Genomic DNA, 17,379 nt, shown 5'->3' on the forward strand with positions numbered 1-17,379 from the left:
TTATTTTTTATAATTACAACTTTGATATAATTTTGATACATCTATACAACTTCACCTAAAAGAGAGTATTTATAACTTTAATACAAATTTCACACAACTATTCATACCGTATAGAACGAATTTATAACTTTCATATGATATTCATACACAAGTAAAACAACTGCAATAATATATAACTTAAATACAATTTTCATACAAATTTAATATAATTTTGAAAATACAATCTTCAAATCTGAAAATACAGCCAAAATCAACTTTAATTTTCACGAAACACCCTCTAAATTGAGATGTAAATTTCAAAAAATATTCTAAAATATTTGTAATAACACTCAATCCAAAAAAATTAATTTTAAAAAATCTGAATTCGAAATCAAGCTTTGTAACTTTTTAATGATTGTCAATAGTAGAGAGTATGGCTAACGGACAATAGCTGGTATAGCATGGTGAAATCTATTGTTGAATTCTCTGAAAAAGAAATGAGAAGAGAAGTAGAGACGATTAAACAAGAAAAATAGGGCAGAGAGAGATGTGTGTGTATCAATTATTTCTTATTAAATTATAGTTAATTTATAAATAATTAATAAATTATATATCAAATTATAATTAAGTTAAAATATCTCAAGTAAATAAGCTTATAAACCCTCTCAGTGACAAGTAGGCATATATTGGGACATGAGTTTTGGCCATGACGTTTGTCCCTCCACTATGACAACACCTCTGCCACTTTACATACCAAATATCGAAAAACAAGAAACCCCTTACAACTTTGATCACTTGCTCCAACTCTGCTGTGTTCTCTTTAATTTTACTATTCTGAGTTTTAAGGTTTGGTTCGAGACACAGGTGGAAGCTTATTCTTTTTCTTTCCTTTTCTCTTTTATTACTTCAGCTACTGTGCATAATCTGATTTATATATTACAAAGTAGGGCTTCTTTTCTCTTTGAATCTCCAGATGTGTATGTATGTATGTTTGTGTTTGTGTTTTAACTTACTGGCTGCATTTCATTGTTGGAAATTTCTACACTTTTTCTCTCTCTATATAGATGTTAAGTTTATCCATTGAACACTTTAAACATTAAAATTAAGTTAATCTAAACACTCCTGTATAATATAAACTCAGTTATAGGGTGGTGTTTTAATTTTCATATACTTTGCGCATCTCAACTAATTTCATTTGTATCTGCTAACTCCCACCCACACATATAAGGAATAACTGAGTCCACCAAAACTTTAGACAAAATAAGAAGAAATAACCTACTATTTTTGTCTCCATTGGGAGTTCTCCCTATATATACAGATATTTACATTCCATTTACCCATACGTTTTTATGCAGAACGGTTAAATGATAGCAATTTTATACAGAATATTATGCAATATTTTCATTGTATGGGGGATCAAGTGTTTGATTTTGAAATACACGAATATATCCGTAATTAATTAATATACAAATTGTTATAAAGCCATTTGTTCTTATTCCTGTTTAACAGTGTTGAAATATGAATATCCTAATTCTGTTTAAAAGTGTTCATTGAACCGTTTAAGAATATATTTTTTTCATTTTTAAACATTTGAAACTTTCTTACCGCTTTAAAATGTGAAAGAAAATATGGTAGAGTATTGAGTTTAAGCAGCTCTAGTAAGATTTCAAATAAATAATATTAGACAAGTGAGGAGAAAAAGTATATTCCTTTTTCTAAAGTTTCATAGAATTTACTAATACATTTGGAAATTTTTCATTATTAATTTCAATTTTCCTTTTGATTGTTTCACTTTAATCTATTTTGATTTACTTAGTAACGGAATACCTAGTGTTTTTCAAAACCAAACACTTAACACCTTATAAAGTTGAAATTATACAAAATTTAACGTTTGTGTAGGATTTTTCATTATATGAGGGTTCGTGTTTGATTTGGAATATAGGAGGTGTATCTGTAACTAAATCATATTACAAGAGTATTTGGAGCAACCTATTCAAATGTTAATTATGCACATTATGATGGGGCTATAATTTTTCTGTAAGATCAGTTTTTGGTCTGTATTAAACAGAGCATGTGTACTTGTTTTTCTTTTGGAATCCAAAATTTGGATGGCACTTCCTGCAGTCACATTTATTTATCTTGATGTCAGTTTCCAAGCTACTGGTTATTCTGTTTATGGATGTTGTTCCTTTGAATGCTCGAAAACAAAAGTTTAGCTCTAATAACAAAGTTATTGGAATATAATTAGCTACTATAGTTACTGCAATTTGCTGAATGACTTTAACCTATAATGTTTTCAACATGTCCCGTTGGAATTACGTGTGTCCGACTCAGTGAAGATGGGACCTCGTCCGGGGAGCTACCCAATGGCATCTCAAGTTAACCACAAAGTAGAGACATTTGATTCACATTTTCCATGGACTCATCAAGATAATCGTTTCCCTGCAACAAAAGATGGTTCCAAATCAAAACCTTATGCTGCTGTTCCCATTCGTTCTGTTGCCCCTACAGGTGAACAACACATGAATGTCAAGGTCAAGGCCAAACGGCAGAAGGTTAAGAAAAACAAGATGTCTGCAAAGGAATTGCGTGAAATTGCATCGAAACTTTTTAAAGTGGAACAGCCTGAAAATAAGCCTTCTGCCTCTAAAAGAACCAAAGGAGAATCTAGATGTGGAGAGGCCACGGTAACAAAGAATCCAAATTCAGTTATTGCTGATTTTTGTGGCGTGCCACCACCATTTTGTTCCTGTACAGGTGTTGCTAGAAGGTGCTACAAATGTGGAGTTTATGGTTGGCAATCATCATGTTGTACCACCACCTTATCTGAGTATCCCCTCCCAATGAATCCCTCAAAGCCTGGGAATCGTCTCGGTGGGAGGAAAATGACTAATGGAGCATACACTAAACTTCTTCTTAGACTTGCTGCTCAAGGGCGTGATCTTTCTAATCCAGTTGACCTGAAGAACCATTGGGCTAAACATGGTAGTAACAAGTTTATTACTATAAAGTAAACATGAGTAGAGTTGACTGAAACGTATGCATCAACCTGTATATATAGTTTTGCTCTCCTACTGTTGTTTCCTCCGTAGGTACCTTGAATAGTAGGTTGTTAATATGTTTAATTTAATGCTGGTGAATTCTAGTAATATCATCATGCTTCTCGATATTAGTCTTTGTGATGCTTTATCCTTTCTACCAAAAGTATGGCATTTTGAAACTCACGATATGTTCTGTTTATTCTCAACGTTTAGCATGAAATGTTCTGTTTATGTCTCAGCAGTGACAGTGAAATTTCCTGATTTTTGGTGGTTTCGATCTTAATTATTGTCCAGTAGCTTACCTCCGAGTAGATAGTGCAGAAACTGCTTGGCTTGAAATTATGGCCTTGTTTTCAATATTTCATGTGTTTCCAAAACCAAATGATGATCAAGTGAAAAACATCAGCCCAAAAGGTTGATAGCTTGCCTTGATTTGTTTCACTTAATTACTCCTTCTTATTATCCATGTTACAACTCTCAACACATTTCCAGCTAGATATAAATACATAATCAAGTGTATCTTCTCATTTATGGGGAATTATCTACCATGAAACTGAAACATGAAAGTGGGGAAAAGAAGTCGGCAAATAAAAATTTTTAGGGAAGAGGAGTGAAACAACAAGGTACAACAGATGATTCTGGTGCCTAGCTGTTAATAGAGTTTGGCAAAGTTTAGGCCTTTGCAGCTTGAACTGGAGTTGCAGCTCTGCTGGCAACGATTTGCTCATAGAGGTCTCTGATCTTCAAACCGACAATGGTCTGGAAGAAACCTGTTCCATTGTTGCTACCAGGGAAATCAGCATGCTTCAACATTTGTTGAGTAACTTCACCATAGAATTTGGTGGAGAGGTTGCTCAAATGGCTCTCTACATAGATGAGCTCATCCAGTCTGTCAAATTGCCCGTCCATCTCCAAGACAGATACCTGTAAGTTGGAAGAAAAGCAGATGATGAAAATCAGGCATGATTTCTGGAAGAATAGCTGAGCAATGGTACAGACCTACTTTCTGCGTTAGCCAGGTAATTTCTAGCATGTTGTCTTTAAATATCATTTGGGAAGTACCAAAAAGAAGCTTAAAGTTGTTCTTTTGGTCTTTATTTTTTAATCTATACATATTAGATTGTATAACTAAATTTTCCAGCCTAATTTCACCGGATGTGAGCTTGCTCATATTGCTGGTGCCAACCCCGAATAAAGGAGCGTAAAACTAGTTAATTTATGTTGAATCCTCAGAATACATAGCTAAATTTTCCAGCCAGACTAGTAATCAGCAGCTAAGATCCTGGCAATTGAGTTCCTCGGGTTGAGTCTAAATTCAGCATATTCTTAATACTCAATGCAAAACTACAAGACATAATTAGTGATTGTTGGCAGGTTGGAAAAGAATATAGGTACCTCATTGCCAAAGTAGGTGTCAGGGCCATATGAGAAGTTGATGCCAGGGTAAGAACAAGTCAACTTCCTACCACAAGGAATCCATGAGATGGTGGAGCCTTCATCAAACAGGTAAACCGGGTTGAAGTTGTTCACTCCTTCCTTCATTATCAATCTCACTCTCAAAACTTTGCCTTCATTGTCATCTGGGATCAGCTGAGTTGGGAGCACTTCAATTACTGCATCTGCATATTGCTTTTGTGGGTCTGCACCACAAACAATTTTATTAATCTTCATTCTGAATAATTACGACTATGCTAATATCAAGGCAAACTAAGTAGTGCACCAATATAAGCATCAAAATCTGGCTTCCTGGCTTCAATACTGGCCTTAATGCTCTCAAGGCTGTGCCCTCTCTCAGCCATATCCCTCTGCATTCATTTTCAAGAAAAAATACACTTAGATTCATCTTTCCAGACTTAATTTCAATAGTCTCTCAACTTCGCAACTACTTTGTCCAATGATGGATATTTTTTACACATATATAGTTCAATTACTTTAATTGAATAAGCCACCCCCAGGGGACCAAATTTTGTTACTTTAGAAATAGAAGTTGTACAGCATTAAGTTACCTGAATCTTCCAAGCGAACTTAACCTCATTGCTGATATCCAAGTAGATGCTGAAGTCCAAGAGCTCTCTCACACGCTCATCGTACCTATATATCATAGAAAAAGAAGAAAAAAATGTCAAAATTTTAGATTATATTGTCAGATTCAAGATTGAAAATTTTTACAGAAGCTGTACAGATTAATTAGCTTAAACGACAAGGTAAGTATAGTAAGACGACTGCCCTGATAATTGTAGCCAATCTATTTTCTTCACTGTTTCAATAAATGATGTTGAGGCCAGTGAATTTCAAGCACCATAGTATGAAGTATAGGTAAAAATTTATTTGTGTCCAGTATTTACATCGAGCTAATTTAATATAAGAAAGACATGTCTTTTTACACACATATTTATCACTTAATCATGGTTAAGTAACTTACATATGTCATTCGTACACGATATTTATCATTAAACTATGGTTAAGTGATTTATATTTGCTACTTTAATTATTAACTGTTAAAATTAAATTGTTTCACATGGTATAACCACACGGATCTGAGCAAGTATTTATCAAAGTTGAATGTGTGCTTCAACGTTAGTATTTCCTTCTAGCCGGCTGAAACCACCAGCAAAACTAACAAAAAGAATGATTCCCCACTCCAAGAGTTATAGAGTTCCTTAGTAAGGAAACTTGTACTGGTAATTTTATGCAAAATATTGCAATACCAAACTTTTTATTTTTTTTTTTAAAAAAAACAATTAAATGAGGAATGGAATGGGCCCAAATGATTATAGAGGCCCATCATGAGAAGTGATAACATAAAGATAACGTTAACTCCTCAACCATACATTTTGATAGCATCATATCGAATTATCGATCTCTCAACGGAGGAAGCATTTATCCTCATAAATAACCGTCCATTTCTTTCATAGCTTATTTTACAAACGAACAAATGATAAACTCAACTTACATTCTCCTTTTCTCTTGGCTTAATAAATAAAAGGAAAAACATTATTAGAGAATTAAAAAAGGAGACAAAGAGCGCGTGTCATTACAAGAGAATTCTCTTCACAATTATCATGACCTTTTTTTTTTGGGGTCTATTTTGCTGTGGAAAAGGAGGTGAAGTTTAGTTACACAAAAGACAAGAAGAACTAAAGATTATGGAGGAACCAAGGCTTTTAATGTGTCAACTGTTTGCATGAGTGTGTTAACGTTACAAAGAGAAAATATCTTTGCATTTCTTCAAGAATTTCACAGTAATATAATACGTCATTATGTTCCAAGAAAAATATACCTTTTTTATATTTGGAACTTATTTATTTTACTTTTCATTTTATCTTTAATGATAGTATTCTTATAGTCATAGAAAAATAACCTACTTTGTTTAAACTCACAATTAGTTGTATATATGAGTACTTTTGGTATGTGTCGGAATATTCCTTTCAGCTTAAACTACATGTCCGCCAAATAATATATAAAATGAAACGGAGAGGGAGAGTAATAAATAGTACTTACATGGGGTGTAATCCTTCAATAACAAGAATCTTGGGAGGTTTAATGAGTTCTGGGGGGTCAAGAAGACCACTAACATGGTTATAAATAGGCTTCTCCACAGCAATACCTTCCTTAATAGCCTTAACTTGCTCATACATAAGGTCAAAATCATTAGCTCTAGGATCAAGAGCAGTAACTCCTTTCTCCTTCCTTCCAGTTCTATCAAGTGAGTGATAATCATCAAGACAAATCACAGTAGTCATGTCTGAGATTAATGTGTTTGAATCTGGATTTCCACCTTTTGGTGGCTCAGCAGCACCACCAAATACACTTGTTAATCTCCTCATGAAAGTACTTTTTCCACAGCCAGAATCAGCTGCTAAACCAATCACCACTGTCTTTTCATCAGCTGATGAACATGTTATTACACTAGTGCTACTGCTTCTTCTGTTGGTTCTTAATTTGGTGTAGAAAATCACTTGTTTTTGGTGAAATCCTAAGTGGGATTTTGAGGGTGTGGAGATTGAACAAGTAGAGTTCAGTGATTGAGCTGTGTACACTGTACTCACTGCCATATTTTCTTGATTTTTTCCTCTCAGATTCTTGAGAGGTTTTTTCTTTTTTCCAGAGAGAAAGAGATAGAATTATGGAGTGCTCTCCCTTCTCTCTGACTATCTGATGAGCTAAAGTTTAAGGGGTGACATGTAATGAATGAATGGGCATTGATCAATTTCTTTTTTTTTCCCTTTTTCTGCCTTTGAGGATATTTTGTCTTGGCATTAGGAAAATATGTGAGGTACAAAAACTTGTAAGCAAAGGGTATGGTTATGGTTAGAGAAAAACAAGTGGCAGTTTTGTTTGGATAAGAAATTGTATTGATTTGATGAGAGGAAATGCTGATAGTGTCACCAAGGGCGAGTGGAGTTTTGAGGTATTGGGTTCATTTAAACTCAGTATTTTCATCGAAAAATATAAATTTATATGTAAAAATTTATTAAAATTATAATAAATAGTATATATGAACCCATAATTTTTTAAATATAATCGATTAAATGCTAAGAACATTAAGTTAAACCCATAAAATTTAAATCTTGAATCTGCTTATGTTAAACCATGTCTTTGTGACTACCCTTAGTTTTGGACAAATTAAATTTGGAGGTAATTCAAAGGGCAGGAATGGAGAGGACATGATTGTAATTGGAAAGCTTGTCCAGGGATGTAATTGTAATTGTGAGTCCCATGTAGAATATATATATTTTTTTTTAAAAGAATTATTCTTTTTCTTGAACTCTTTTCTGTTACAAGGATTCAAGATGATGATGTTTGTGATGGATAAAGGAATGGGAAAAGCTTTGGTTGTGATTTATTGCAGTTTGGATATTGATATGACACGTGGCAGCAGGATGATGGCATGAAAAAGATGAGAGAAGAGGGATGTGGAGGAGAATGTGTAATCCAAATTCAAAGTCCTTAGGCCCTGCCTTGGATTGTTTACTTGATATTTTTGTACCCATAATAGTGAAGATTAAAACTCTCTTGTAGGGATGTGGCGGATAAATAGATCCCTCCACCTTTAATCAAATGCATCTGTCAAATATACCTATGTACTTTTGAAAATAGTCTAAAAATATCTCTCGTTATACTATTGAGCTATATATACCCTTCCCGTCATACTTTGGAACAAAAATACCCTTATTTTGGATGGAGTGCCACGTATCAACACCAGATGAAAACGACTCATTTCTTTTTTTCTTATCCGATCCGTTTTAAAAAATTCACCACCCGACCTGTTTTAAAATCCAGTTTTTATAAAGCATATATTTTGTAAAAAGTGAAAAACAAATTGTAAAAACTGGAAAAAAAATTGCAAAATATATATTTTTAAGTCTTTTCAGTTTTTTTAAAGTATTTTTTTTGTAAAAACTGAAAAAAAATGCTTTCAAAACTGAAAAATATATATTCTGTAAAAACTTGAAAAAAAAAAAAGAATTTACAAAATATATATTTTTAAGTCTTTTTAGTTTTTTTAAAATATTATTTTTGTAAAAACTGGAAAAAAATATTTTTTAAAAAAACTAGAAAAAAAAAAGACTCTCCTAAATAAGTGGACTACATATGCATTAGTTTTTAAAAAAATAAAAATATTTTGCAAAATCTTTTTTTTCAGTTTTTACAAAAAAAATACTTAAAAAACTAAAAAAATAAAAAATATATATTTTGAAAATTTCTTTTTTTTCAGTTTTTACAGAATATATTTTTTTTTAATTTTTAAAGTATTTTTTTAAAAAATATTTGTTTTTTCAATTTTTACAAAAAACATACTTTAAAAAAACTGAAAAGACTTAAAAATATATATTTTGCAAATTCTTTTTTTTTCAGTTTTTACAAAAAATAATTTCAGTTTTTACAAAATATATGCTTTAAAAAAAACTGGATTTTAAAACGGGTCGGGTGGTGGGTTTTTTAAAACGGATCGGGTAAAAAAATGATCGTTTTTATCTGGTGCTGACACGTGGCACTCCATCCAAAATAAGGGTATATTTGTTCCAAAGTATGAAGGGAAGGGTATATATAGCCCAATAGTATAACGAGGGGTATTTTTAGATCATTTTCGAAAGTATAGGGGTATATTTGGCCCTTCGCCGAAAATTAAATTCATGGTATAGAGTTTTTTTTGGACCTTAAATCCTTCCTTATTTGAACCCGGTAGAACTCCTAATATTTAGAAATTTATAATCTATTGAGTTTTACATTGTATAAATTATTTCCTTGTTTGAAGTACTAACATAAGTATAATTAATATCTTTCACGTTAATTTTATGACTCTTTAGGAGATTGATATTAGCTTAAATTAGTTTTAGTTCATTGCAGAAACAAGTTACTTACGAATATATATGCACACTTTTTTAAAAGTGTAAAGATAATTGTATACTTAATATTGGAACTAACTAATCAATATGTATTAGTTTCAAAGTCAAAGTTCACCATCTTTGCTAAACAAATATACGTGGATATACTATTATATATTTTATTCAAATATGCTATCAACTCAATCATTCAGAAATAACATGCGATATAACATAGTGAAAGAAGAGATAGAATTTTTTTTTAAATTTTTAATCAGATAAACAAAACAACAAAAAAAATAAAAAAAAATAAAAGACCTATTGCACGTTTATTTTACACTTAACTCAAACAATATCGAAAATCACAATGACTTCATCATATGCCTTTCTGTAATTGTAAACTTTTTGGCGAAGGATAATTCTCACGGCACAAAATGTATATATATAGTAATGCAATTTATGTTGCAACCATGTTGATTAATATTGATTTATCTATATCTATATATTGATCGTCTTTTTGCTTTAAATATATATTACACGTTGATTAAAATATTTTTTCATTTTTTTAATAATATTTAATACTTTGCTATCAATAAAAATTATTGCTTATTAAATCTTTTATATTGAACTATTCGAAACTCCTAATATTTTGGACGTCAATATCAAGAAGTTGAAAGGTACGTGGTTTTGAAACAAAATTGATTTCATATCCAAAAGTAAAAAATAAAAACTAAAAACTTATTTATTAAATCCTATCTTATCCAAATTATGTTAGAAGTCTTGATATTTAAAATTTTACAAAGCTAAGAATTTTGAATAGTATAACTGTAATGGTCCCAAATTCCCTCCGTAGGATGCCGTGATGGCACCTAGTCTCTAAGACTAGGTAAGCCTATCAATGCGGAATAATCATAAATATCTGAAATATATAAAGTACAATTCAAATAATTACAACTCCCAAAACCCGGTAGAAATAAATCACAAGCTTCTAAGAATTTTATCCTCAATGTCTCTGTATATATCAAGGTCTAAAGAAAATAAGGAAGCAACACAATAATGATAGAAGGGGACTCCAGAGTCTGCGGACGCTGGCAGATATACTTCGAAGTCTCCGTGCACAGGTACTCACTGATATCTAGGCTGGTAAGAAGTACTTGGGTCTGCACAAAAAGATGTGCAGAAGCGTAGTATGAGTATACCACAGCGGTACCCAGTAAGTGTCAAAGCCTAACCTCGGTAGAGTAGTGACGAGGTCAGGTCAGGCCCTACTGGAAAAAATAATAATGGCATGGTAAAATATTTAATAATATAATAAAATAAAATGATAATGGAAATGAATCAAGTAGTATGTCACATTTAATTACACCAAATAATGGTAATTAATATCTCGTGGAAACAAAATAAAATTTCCTTTCAATTTCAAGAAAATCACAACAAATAATCAAAGGCAACTACGGCCATAAATCAATATCAACAAGGGCACTCCCGAGGTATCGCCTCGTAGTCCCAAATCATAAATAAATTCACAATATCTCATTTCCTTATCTCACCGCGGGAGCCTTCACAATTTATTTTAAAGATAATATTTTCCCCCAAAATAGCATCCCGCGCTTTAGCCATCCTTATCACACCGCATGACTTCTAGTAGTCTCCCCTACTAGCCACGCGTATCAAGCTACCCTTATCTCACCGCATGCGTTTCAATACCCAGACCTTATACCACCGCATGCGTATCAATATCACAACATATCACAATTTGCACCTCAAGTGCCCAAATATTTCAATTTGCCAAAGTAATCAACAATAATATTTTTCCATAATAAAGAGCTCACGGCTCATGCCAACATAAATCATCAATAATATTTTTACACAATAAAGAGCTCACGGCTCCATCACAATGAGTACAAAAATCTTATAAAAATATTCGAAAATAAATAATTTAGCAAAATAATATTTTAAAATCTTTAATACGTTGCTTCAATACCAAATTTAAAAATGTCAATTACTTCATATGAATAATATTTAATTTAAAGAAAATCAATTTCAAATATTGCACAGAATAAAAGAGATCAAGTTTCAACTAAACAGGTAAAACAATTAGCAGGAAAAGGTCAAGCAAATTTAAAGTATACAAATCAAATTAATGATGGAGAATATAACAAGATTTAATAATTGAATTAATATGCAACAGTGATCTTCACAATTTAAAAACATAATCCTTCATATTTAGTTCGTGTACACACTCGTCACCTCGTGCACACGACTTTCATCACATTACAATTAATACCAATCCTACGGAAAATTTTTCCCACACAAAGTTAGACAAGTCACTTACCTCGATTTGCTCCAATTTAACCAAGTAGTATATTTTTTCCTCGATTTTCCGATTCAGGTCGACTCGTATCTAGTAATAATTAATTCGATACAGTCAACAAAAATTATAGAATTAATTTTATAAGAAAATACTATATTTTTCAATAAAAATCTGAAATTAACTCAAAAATGGCCTCTCGGAATTCGGCGAAAGTTACGAAATATGAACGCCCATTCAACCACGAGTCTAACCGTACCAAAATGACTAAATTCCAATAACGATTCGACCCTCAAATCCACAAATCTATCGAAGAGGGTTTTCAAATTTTTCCAACTTAAATCACCAATTAAATATTAAAAATAGTGATGGATTCGGGTAATCTAACCAAGATTGGGTTAAGAACACTTACCCCAATATTTTTCCTTGAAGATATATCAAAAATCGCCTCTTCTCAAACTCCAAGTTGTTAAAAATGGCAAATGGGACGAAGCCCTCCTGATTTTATAACTTACAGATCTGTCCAGGGTGACCTCGATCATGGGGTCCGATCCTGGACCTCGATCATAGGACTCCGATCATGGGGAGTACGATCATGGTCCTCGATCATGGCCCTCGACCCTGAAGCTCGATCACATCCATCGATCCTGGCTATCGATCATGGCTTCGATCTTTATGGCCTTTAATCACTGGCCTTGGTCCTAGCCCTTGATCCTGGGCCTTCGATCAGTGGCCTTCGATCACTGGCCTTCGAGCTTGCCTTCGATCATGGCCCTCGAGCCTGCCTTCGATCATGGATCTCGAGACTACCTTCGATCCTCGGCTCGATTTTTGGGCTCGATTGCACAGTAGAAGAAAAATTGCAACAGCTGTTTAAGTCCCATTTTTGATTCTTTAACCATCTGAAACTCACCCGAGGCCTTCGGGACCTCAACCAAATATACCAACAAGTCCTAAAACATCATATGAACTTATTTGAAATCTCAAATCACATAAAACGACGCTAAAATCATGAATTATGCTCCAATTCAAGCTTAATGAAACTTAGAATTTCCAACCTCTACATTCAATGTCGAAACCTATCAAATCAAGTCCGATTGACCTCAAATTTTGCACACAAGTCATAAATGACATAACGGAGCTGTAAAAATTTCCAGAACTAGATTCCGACCCCGATAACCAAAAGTCAACTCCCCGGTCAAACTTTCAAACTTTAAATTCCTATTTTAGTCGTTTCAAGCCTACTTTCACTACGGACTTTCAAATAAAATTCCGATCATGCTCCTAAGTCCAAAATACCATACGGAGCTGTTGGAATCATCAAAATTCTATTCCGGGGTCGTTTGCACTAAATTCGACATCCGGTTACTATTTGAACTTAACTTTTAATTTTTTATCAAAATTCCATATCTCGGGCTAGGTACCTCGGAATTTGATTCTGGGCATACGCCCAAGTTCCAAATCACGATACGGACCTATCGGAACTGTCAAAATACTAATCCGAGTCTGTTTGCTCAAAATGTTGACCAAAGTCAACTCAGTTGAGTTTTTAAGCTCTAATTCACATTTTAATCCATTTTTCACATAAAGACTTTCCGGAAAATTATACGGACTGCGCACGCAAGTCGAGGAATAATAAATAGCACTTTTCGAGGTCTTAGAGCACATAATTAATTATTAAATTTAAAGATGATATTTTGGGTCATCACATTCTCCACCTCTAAAACAAACGTTTGTCCTCGAACGGAGTTAGAAAAAGTACCAGAGCTGGTGAATAAGTGTGGATAACGGTTGCGTATATCAAGCTCGGTCTCCCAAGTCACCTCCTCTACCGGACGACCCCTCTACTGAACCTTCACGGAAGCAATGTTCTTTGACCTCAGCTTTCGAACATGCCTATCTAAAATAGCCATTGGTTCCTCAACATAAGATAGATCCTTGTCCAACTGAACCGAACTGAAGTCTAACACATGAGACGGATCGCCGTGATATTTTCGAAGCATAGAAACATGGGATATCGGATGAACCGCAGAAAGACTAGGTGGTAGTGCAAGTCTGTAAGCCACCTCTCCAACTCTCTCAAGAATCTCAAAAGGCCCAATATACCTAGGGCTCAACTTGCCCTTCTTCCCAAACCTCATCACACCCTTCATAGGCGAAACCCGGAGCAATACCTGCTTACCAACCATGAATGCAACATAACGAACCTTTCGATCAGCATAACTCTTCTGTCTGGATTGGGCTGTATGAAGTCGATCCTGAATCAACTTAACCTTTTCCAAGGCGTCCTGAACCAAGTCTGTACCCAATAGCCTAGCCTCGCCCAGTTCGAACCAATCCACTGGAGACTGGCACCGCATACCATACAAGGCCTCATACAGAGCCATCTGAATGCTCGACTGATAACTGTTGTTGTAAGCAAACTCCGCAAGTGGTAAGAACTGATCCCAAGCACCCCCAAAATCTATCACACACGTACGAAGCATATCCTCCAGTATCTGAATAGTGCGTTCGGACTGCCCGTCCGTCTGAGGGTAAAATATTGTACTCAAATCTACCCGAGTACCCAACTCATGTTGTACTACCCTCCAGAACAGTGATGTAAACTGCGTACCCCGGTCAGAGATGATAGATACCGGTACGCCATGGAGTCTGACAATCTCGCGAATATAGACCAGAGCCAGCTGCTCCGAAGAATAAGTAGTAACCACAGGAATGAAATGAGCTGACTTGGTCAATCTATCCACAATCACCCAAGCTGCATCGAACTTCCTCTGAGTCTATGAGAGCCCAACAATGAAATCCATAGTGATACTCTCCCATTTCCATTCTGGAATCTCTAGCTTCTGAAGCAATCCACCCGGTCGTTGATGCTCATATTTCACATGTTGACAATTTAGACACCGAGCTACATACTCCACTATGTCTTTCTTCATCTGCCTCCACCAATAGTGTTGTCTCAAGTCCTGATACATCTTTGCAGCACCCAGATGAATGGAGTACCGCAAACTGTGAGCCTACTGGAGAATCAACTCACGCAAACCATCTACATTAGGCACACATAGCCTACCCTGCATCAGTAATACATCGGCATCTCTAATAGTGACTTCCTTGGCATCACCGTGATGAACTGTATCCTTAAGGACAAGCAGATGGGGGTCATCATACTGACGTTCCCTGATACAATCATAAAGAGAAGACTGAGAAACCACACAAGCCAAAACTCGGCTCAGCTCGGAAACATCCAGTCTAACAAATTGGTTTGCCAAGGCCTGAACATCCAAGGCTAAAGGCCTCTCTGCTACCGGTAAATATGCTAAGCTGCCCAAACTCTCCGCCTTACGACTCAAGGCATCGGCCACCACATTAGCCTTCCCAGGATGATAGAGAATGGTGATATCATAATCCTTAAGCAACTCCAACCATCTCTGCTGCCGCAAATTAAGATCCTTCTGTTTAAACAAATGTTGTAGACTCCGGTGATCGGTGTAGATCTCACAATGGACACCGTACAAATAATGCCGCCAAATTTTTAAGGCATTAACAATAGCTGCTAACTCCAGGTCATGTACAGGATAATTCTTCTCATGCACCTTTAACTGTCTGGACGCGTAGGAAATCACCCTACCATCTTGCATCAACACTGCACCGAGACCAATACGCGATGTGTCACAATACACAGTATAAGATCCTGTACATGTAGGTAATACCAATACTGGGGCTGTAGTCAAAGCTGTCTTGAGCTTTTGGAAGCTCTCCTCACATTCCTCAGTCCACCTGAACGGAGCACCCTTATGGGTCAATTTGGTCATAGATGCAGCAATAGAAGAGAAACCCAACTCGGCGATAATACCCTGCCAAACCAAGGAAACTCCGAATTTCCGTAACTGAGGACGGTCTGGACCAACCCTGCACTACTTCAATCTTCTTCGGATCTACCTTGATCCCCTCGCATGAAACTATATGACCCAAAAATCCCACTGAATCAAGCCAGAATTCACACTTAGAAAATTTTGCATATAACTTCTTTTCTCTCAAAATCTGAAGCACAGTCCTTAGGTGTTGTTCATGATCTTCCCGACTCCGGGAATACACCAGAATGTCGTCAATAAATACAATGACGAAAGAATCCACATAGGGCTGAAATACACTATTCATTAAGTGCATAAATGTTGTTGGGGCGTTGGTCAGCCCAAAAGACATCACAAGGAACTCATAATGACCGTACCGAGTCCTGGAAGCAGTCTTCGGGATATCTAGCTCCCGAATCTTCAACTGATGATAGCCTGAAAGCAAGTCGATCTTAGAAAACACTTTGGCACCCTGAAGCTAATCAAATAGGTCATCAATACATGGCAATAGATACCTGTTCTTCACTGTAACCTTGTTCAGCTGGCGGTAATCAATACACATCCGCATAGAATCATATTTCTTCTTTACAAATAAGACAGGAGCACCCCAAGGCGATACACTAGGCCGAATAAAGCCCTTATCCAGCAATTCCTGTAACTGTTCTTTTAATTCTTTCAACTTTGTTGGGGCCATACGGTATGGTGGAATAGAAATGGGCTGAGTGCCCGGTAACAAATCAATGCCAAAATCAATATCCCTATCGGGTAGCATACCCGGAAGATCCACTGGAAATACATCGAAAAAATCCCTTACTATAAGAACTGACTCCACGGTAGGAGTATCAATACTAACATCTCTTACATAGGCCAGATATGCATCACACCCCTTCTCAACTATTCGTTGAGCTTTAAGAAATGAAACAACCCTGATAGGAACATGATCTGAGGTACCTATCCACTCTAGCTGCGGTAGACCTGTAATAGCCAACGTCACCGTCTTAGCGTAATAATCAAGAATAGCATGATAGGGCGACAACCAGTCCATGCCTAAAATAATATCGAAATCCACCATACTGAGCAATAATAAATCAGCTCTAGTCTCAAAACCACTAATAAAAATTAAACACGACCGATACACACGGTCCACAATAATAGATTCACCCATGGGTGTAGATACATAAATACAAGAACTCAAGGAATCACGTGATGCGCCCAAATACGGGGCAAAATAAGATGACACATAAGAATAAGTGGAGCCTGGATCAAATAAGACTGATGCATCTCTATGACATACTGGAATAATACTTATGATAACCGAATCGGATGCAACAGCATCTGTCCTAGCAGGAAGGGCATAATATCTGGCATGGCCTCACCCTCTAGGGCGACCTCCACCTCTAGCTGGATGTGCAGGTGGAGTGGCAACTGGTGCAGTAATCATGGTCTGAGAAGCCTGAGGACCCTATGGAATAGGTGGGGCCTGAGAAATCCGTGGAGGTGCACCCCTCCTAAGTCTAAGGCAATCCCTCATGATATGACGAGTGTCACCACACTCAAAACAAGCCCTCGGAGGACGTGACTGATGGGACTGGCTCGATCCTGATCGACTAGACTGTCCGTTAAAAGCACCCCGTACAGGAGGTACAGTAGACACTGGCGGTGTATACAATGGAACCTGAGGTCTGGGAGTAGCCGGAATACCACTAGGAGCTGGAAGTGCCGAATGAATAGGACGGCTCACATAACCTCTACCATGAAGGGCTGCAACTGGGGTACGAGAATTATTATATGTGCCAGAATCTCGGGGTCTCTTAGCTTCCCTCTCTTCCCTCTCCCGGATCCGCATACCTTCCAATCACCTAGAAATTGAC

General features: G+C 35.8%; 2 protein-coding genes across 3 annotated transcripts; one reads left to right on the forward strand and one right to left on the reverse strand.

Annotated features, from left to right (window-relative positions):
* Positions 1–668: 668 nt before the first annotated feature.
* Positions 669–3,128, forward strand: LOC104106339 (protein BASIC PENTACYSTEINE7-like). 2 transcript variants are annotated; one of them, XM_009614864.4, is made up of 2 exons: positions 669–843; positions 2,314–3,128. In XM_009614864.4, the coding sequence occupies exon 2, from the start codon at positions 2,319–2,321 to the stop codon at positions 2,991–2,993; it is 675 nt and encodes a 224-aa protein (XP_009613159.1). In that variant the 5' UTR covers positions 669–843; positions 2,314–2,318; the 3' UTR covers positions 2,994–3,128. The 2 variants fall into 2 exon arrangements, with proteins under 2 accessions (XP_009613159.1, XP_009613158.2); XM_009614863.4 differs by having other exon boundaries at positions 2,319–3,128.
* Positions 3,129–3,519: 391 nt separating this feature from the next.
* Positions 3,520–7,336, reverse strand: LOC104106340 (phosphoribulokinase, chloroplastic). The gene is made up of 5 exons (XM_009614865.4): positions 6,522–7,336; positions 5,027–5,111; positions 4,741–4,825; positions 4,416–4,660; positions 3,520–3,944 (listed from the first exon to the last, which is right to left on the reverse strand). Exons 1-5 carry the CDS (start codon positions 7,073–7,075, stop codon positions 3,693–3,695), a joined length of 1,221 nt encoding a protein of 406 aa, XP_009613160.1. The 5' UTR covers positions 7,076–7,336; the 3' UTR covers positions 3,520–3,692.
* Positions 7,337–17,379: the final 10,043 nt, after the last annotated feature.

Source organism: Nicotiana tomentosiformis, chromosome 8 (assembly GCF_000390325.3).
Source record: "Nicotiana tomentosiformis chromosome 8, ASM39032v3, whole genome shotgun sequence".
Lineage (NCBI taxonomy): Eukaryota > Viridiplantae > Streptophyta > Magnoliopsida > Solanales > Solanaceae > Nicotiana > Nicotiana tomentosiformis.

Coding starts and splice junctions, on each gene's coding strand:
- LOC104106339 (XM_009614863.4), top strand. CDS start 673: ATGAGTTTTGGCCATGACGTTTGTCCCTCCACTATGACAACACCTCTG. Junction 844..2,318: donor AGGTTTGGTTCGAGACACAG/GTGGAAGCTTAT, acceptor GACTCAGTGAAG/ATGGGACCTCGTCCGGGGAG.
- LOC104106340 (XM_009614865.4), bottom strand. CDS start 7,075: ATGGCAGTGAGTACAGTGTACACAGCTCAATCACTGAACTCTACTTGT. Junction 5,112..6,521: donor ATTGAAGGATTACACCCCAT/GTAAGTACTATT, acceptor TATGATATATAG/GTACGATGAGCGTGTGAGAG. Junction 3,945..4,415: donor ACACCTACTTTGGCAATGAG/GTACCTATATTC, acceptor TCCAACTTACAG/GTATCTGTCTTGGAGATGGA.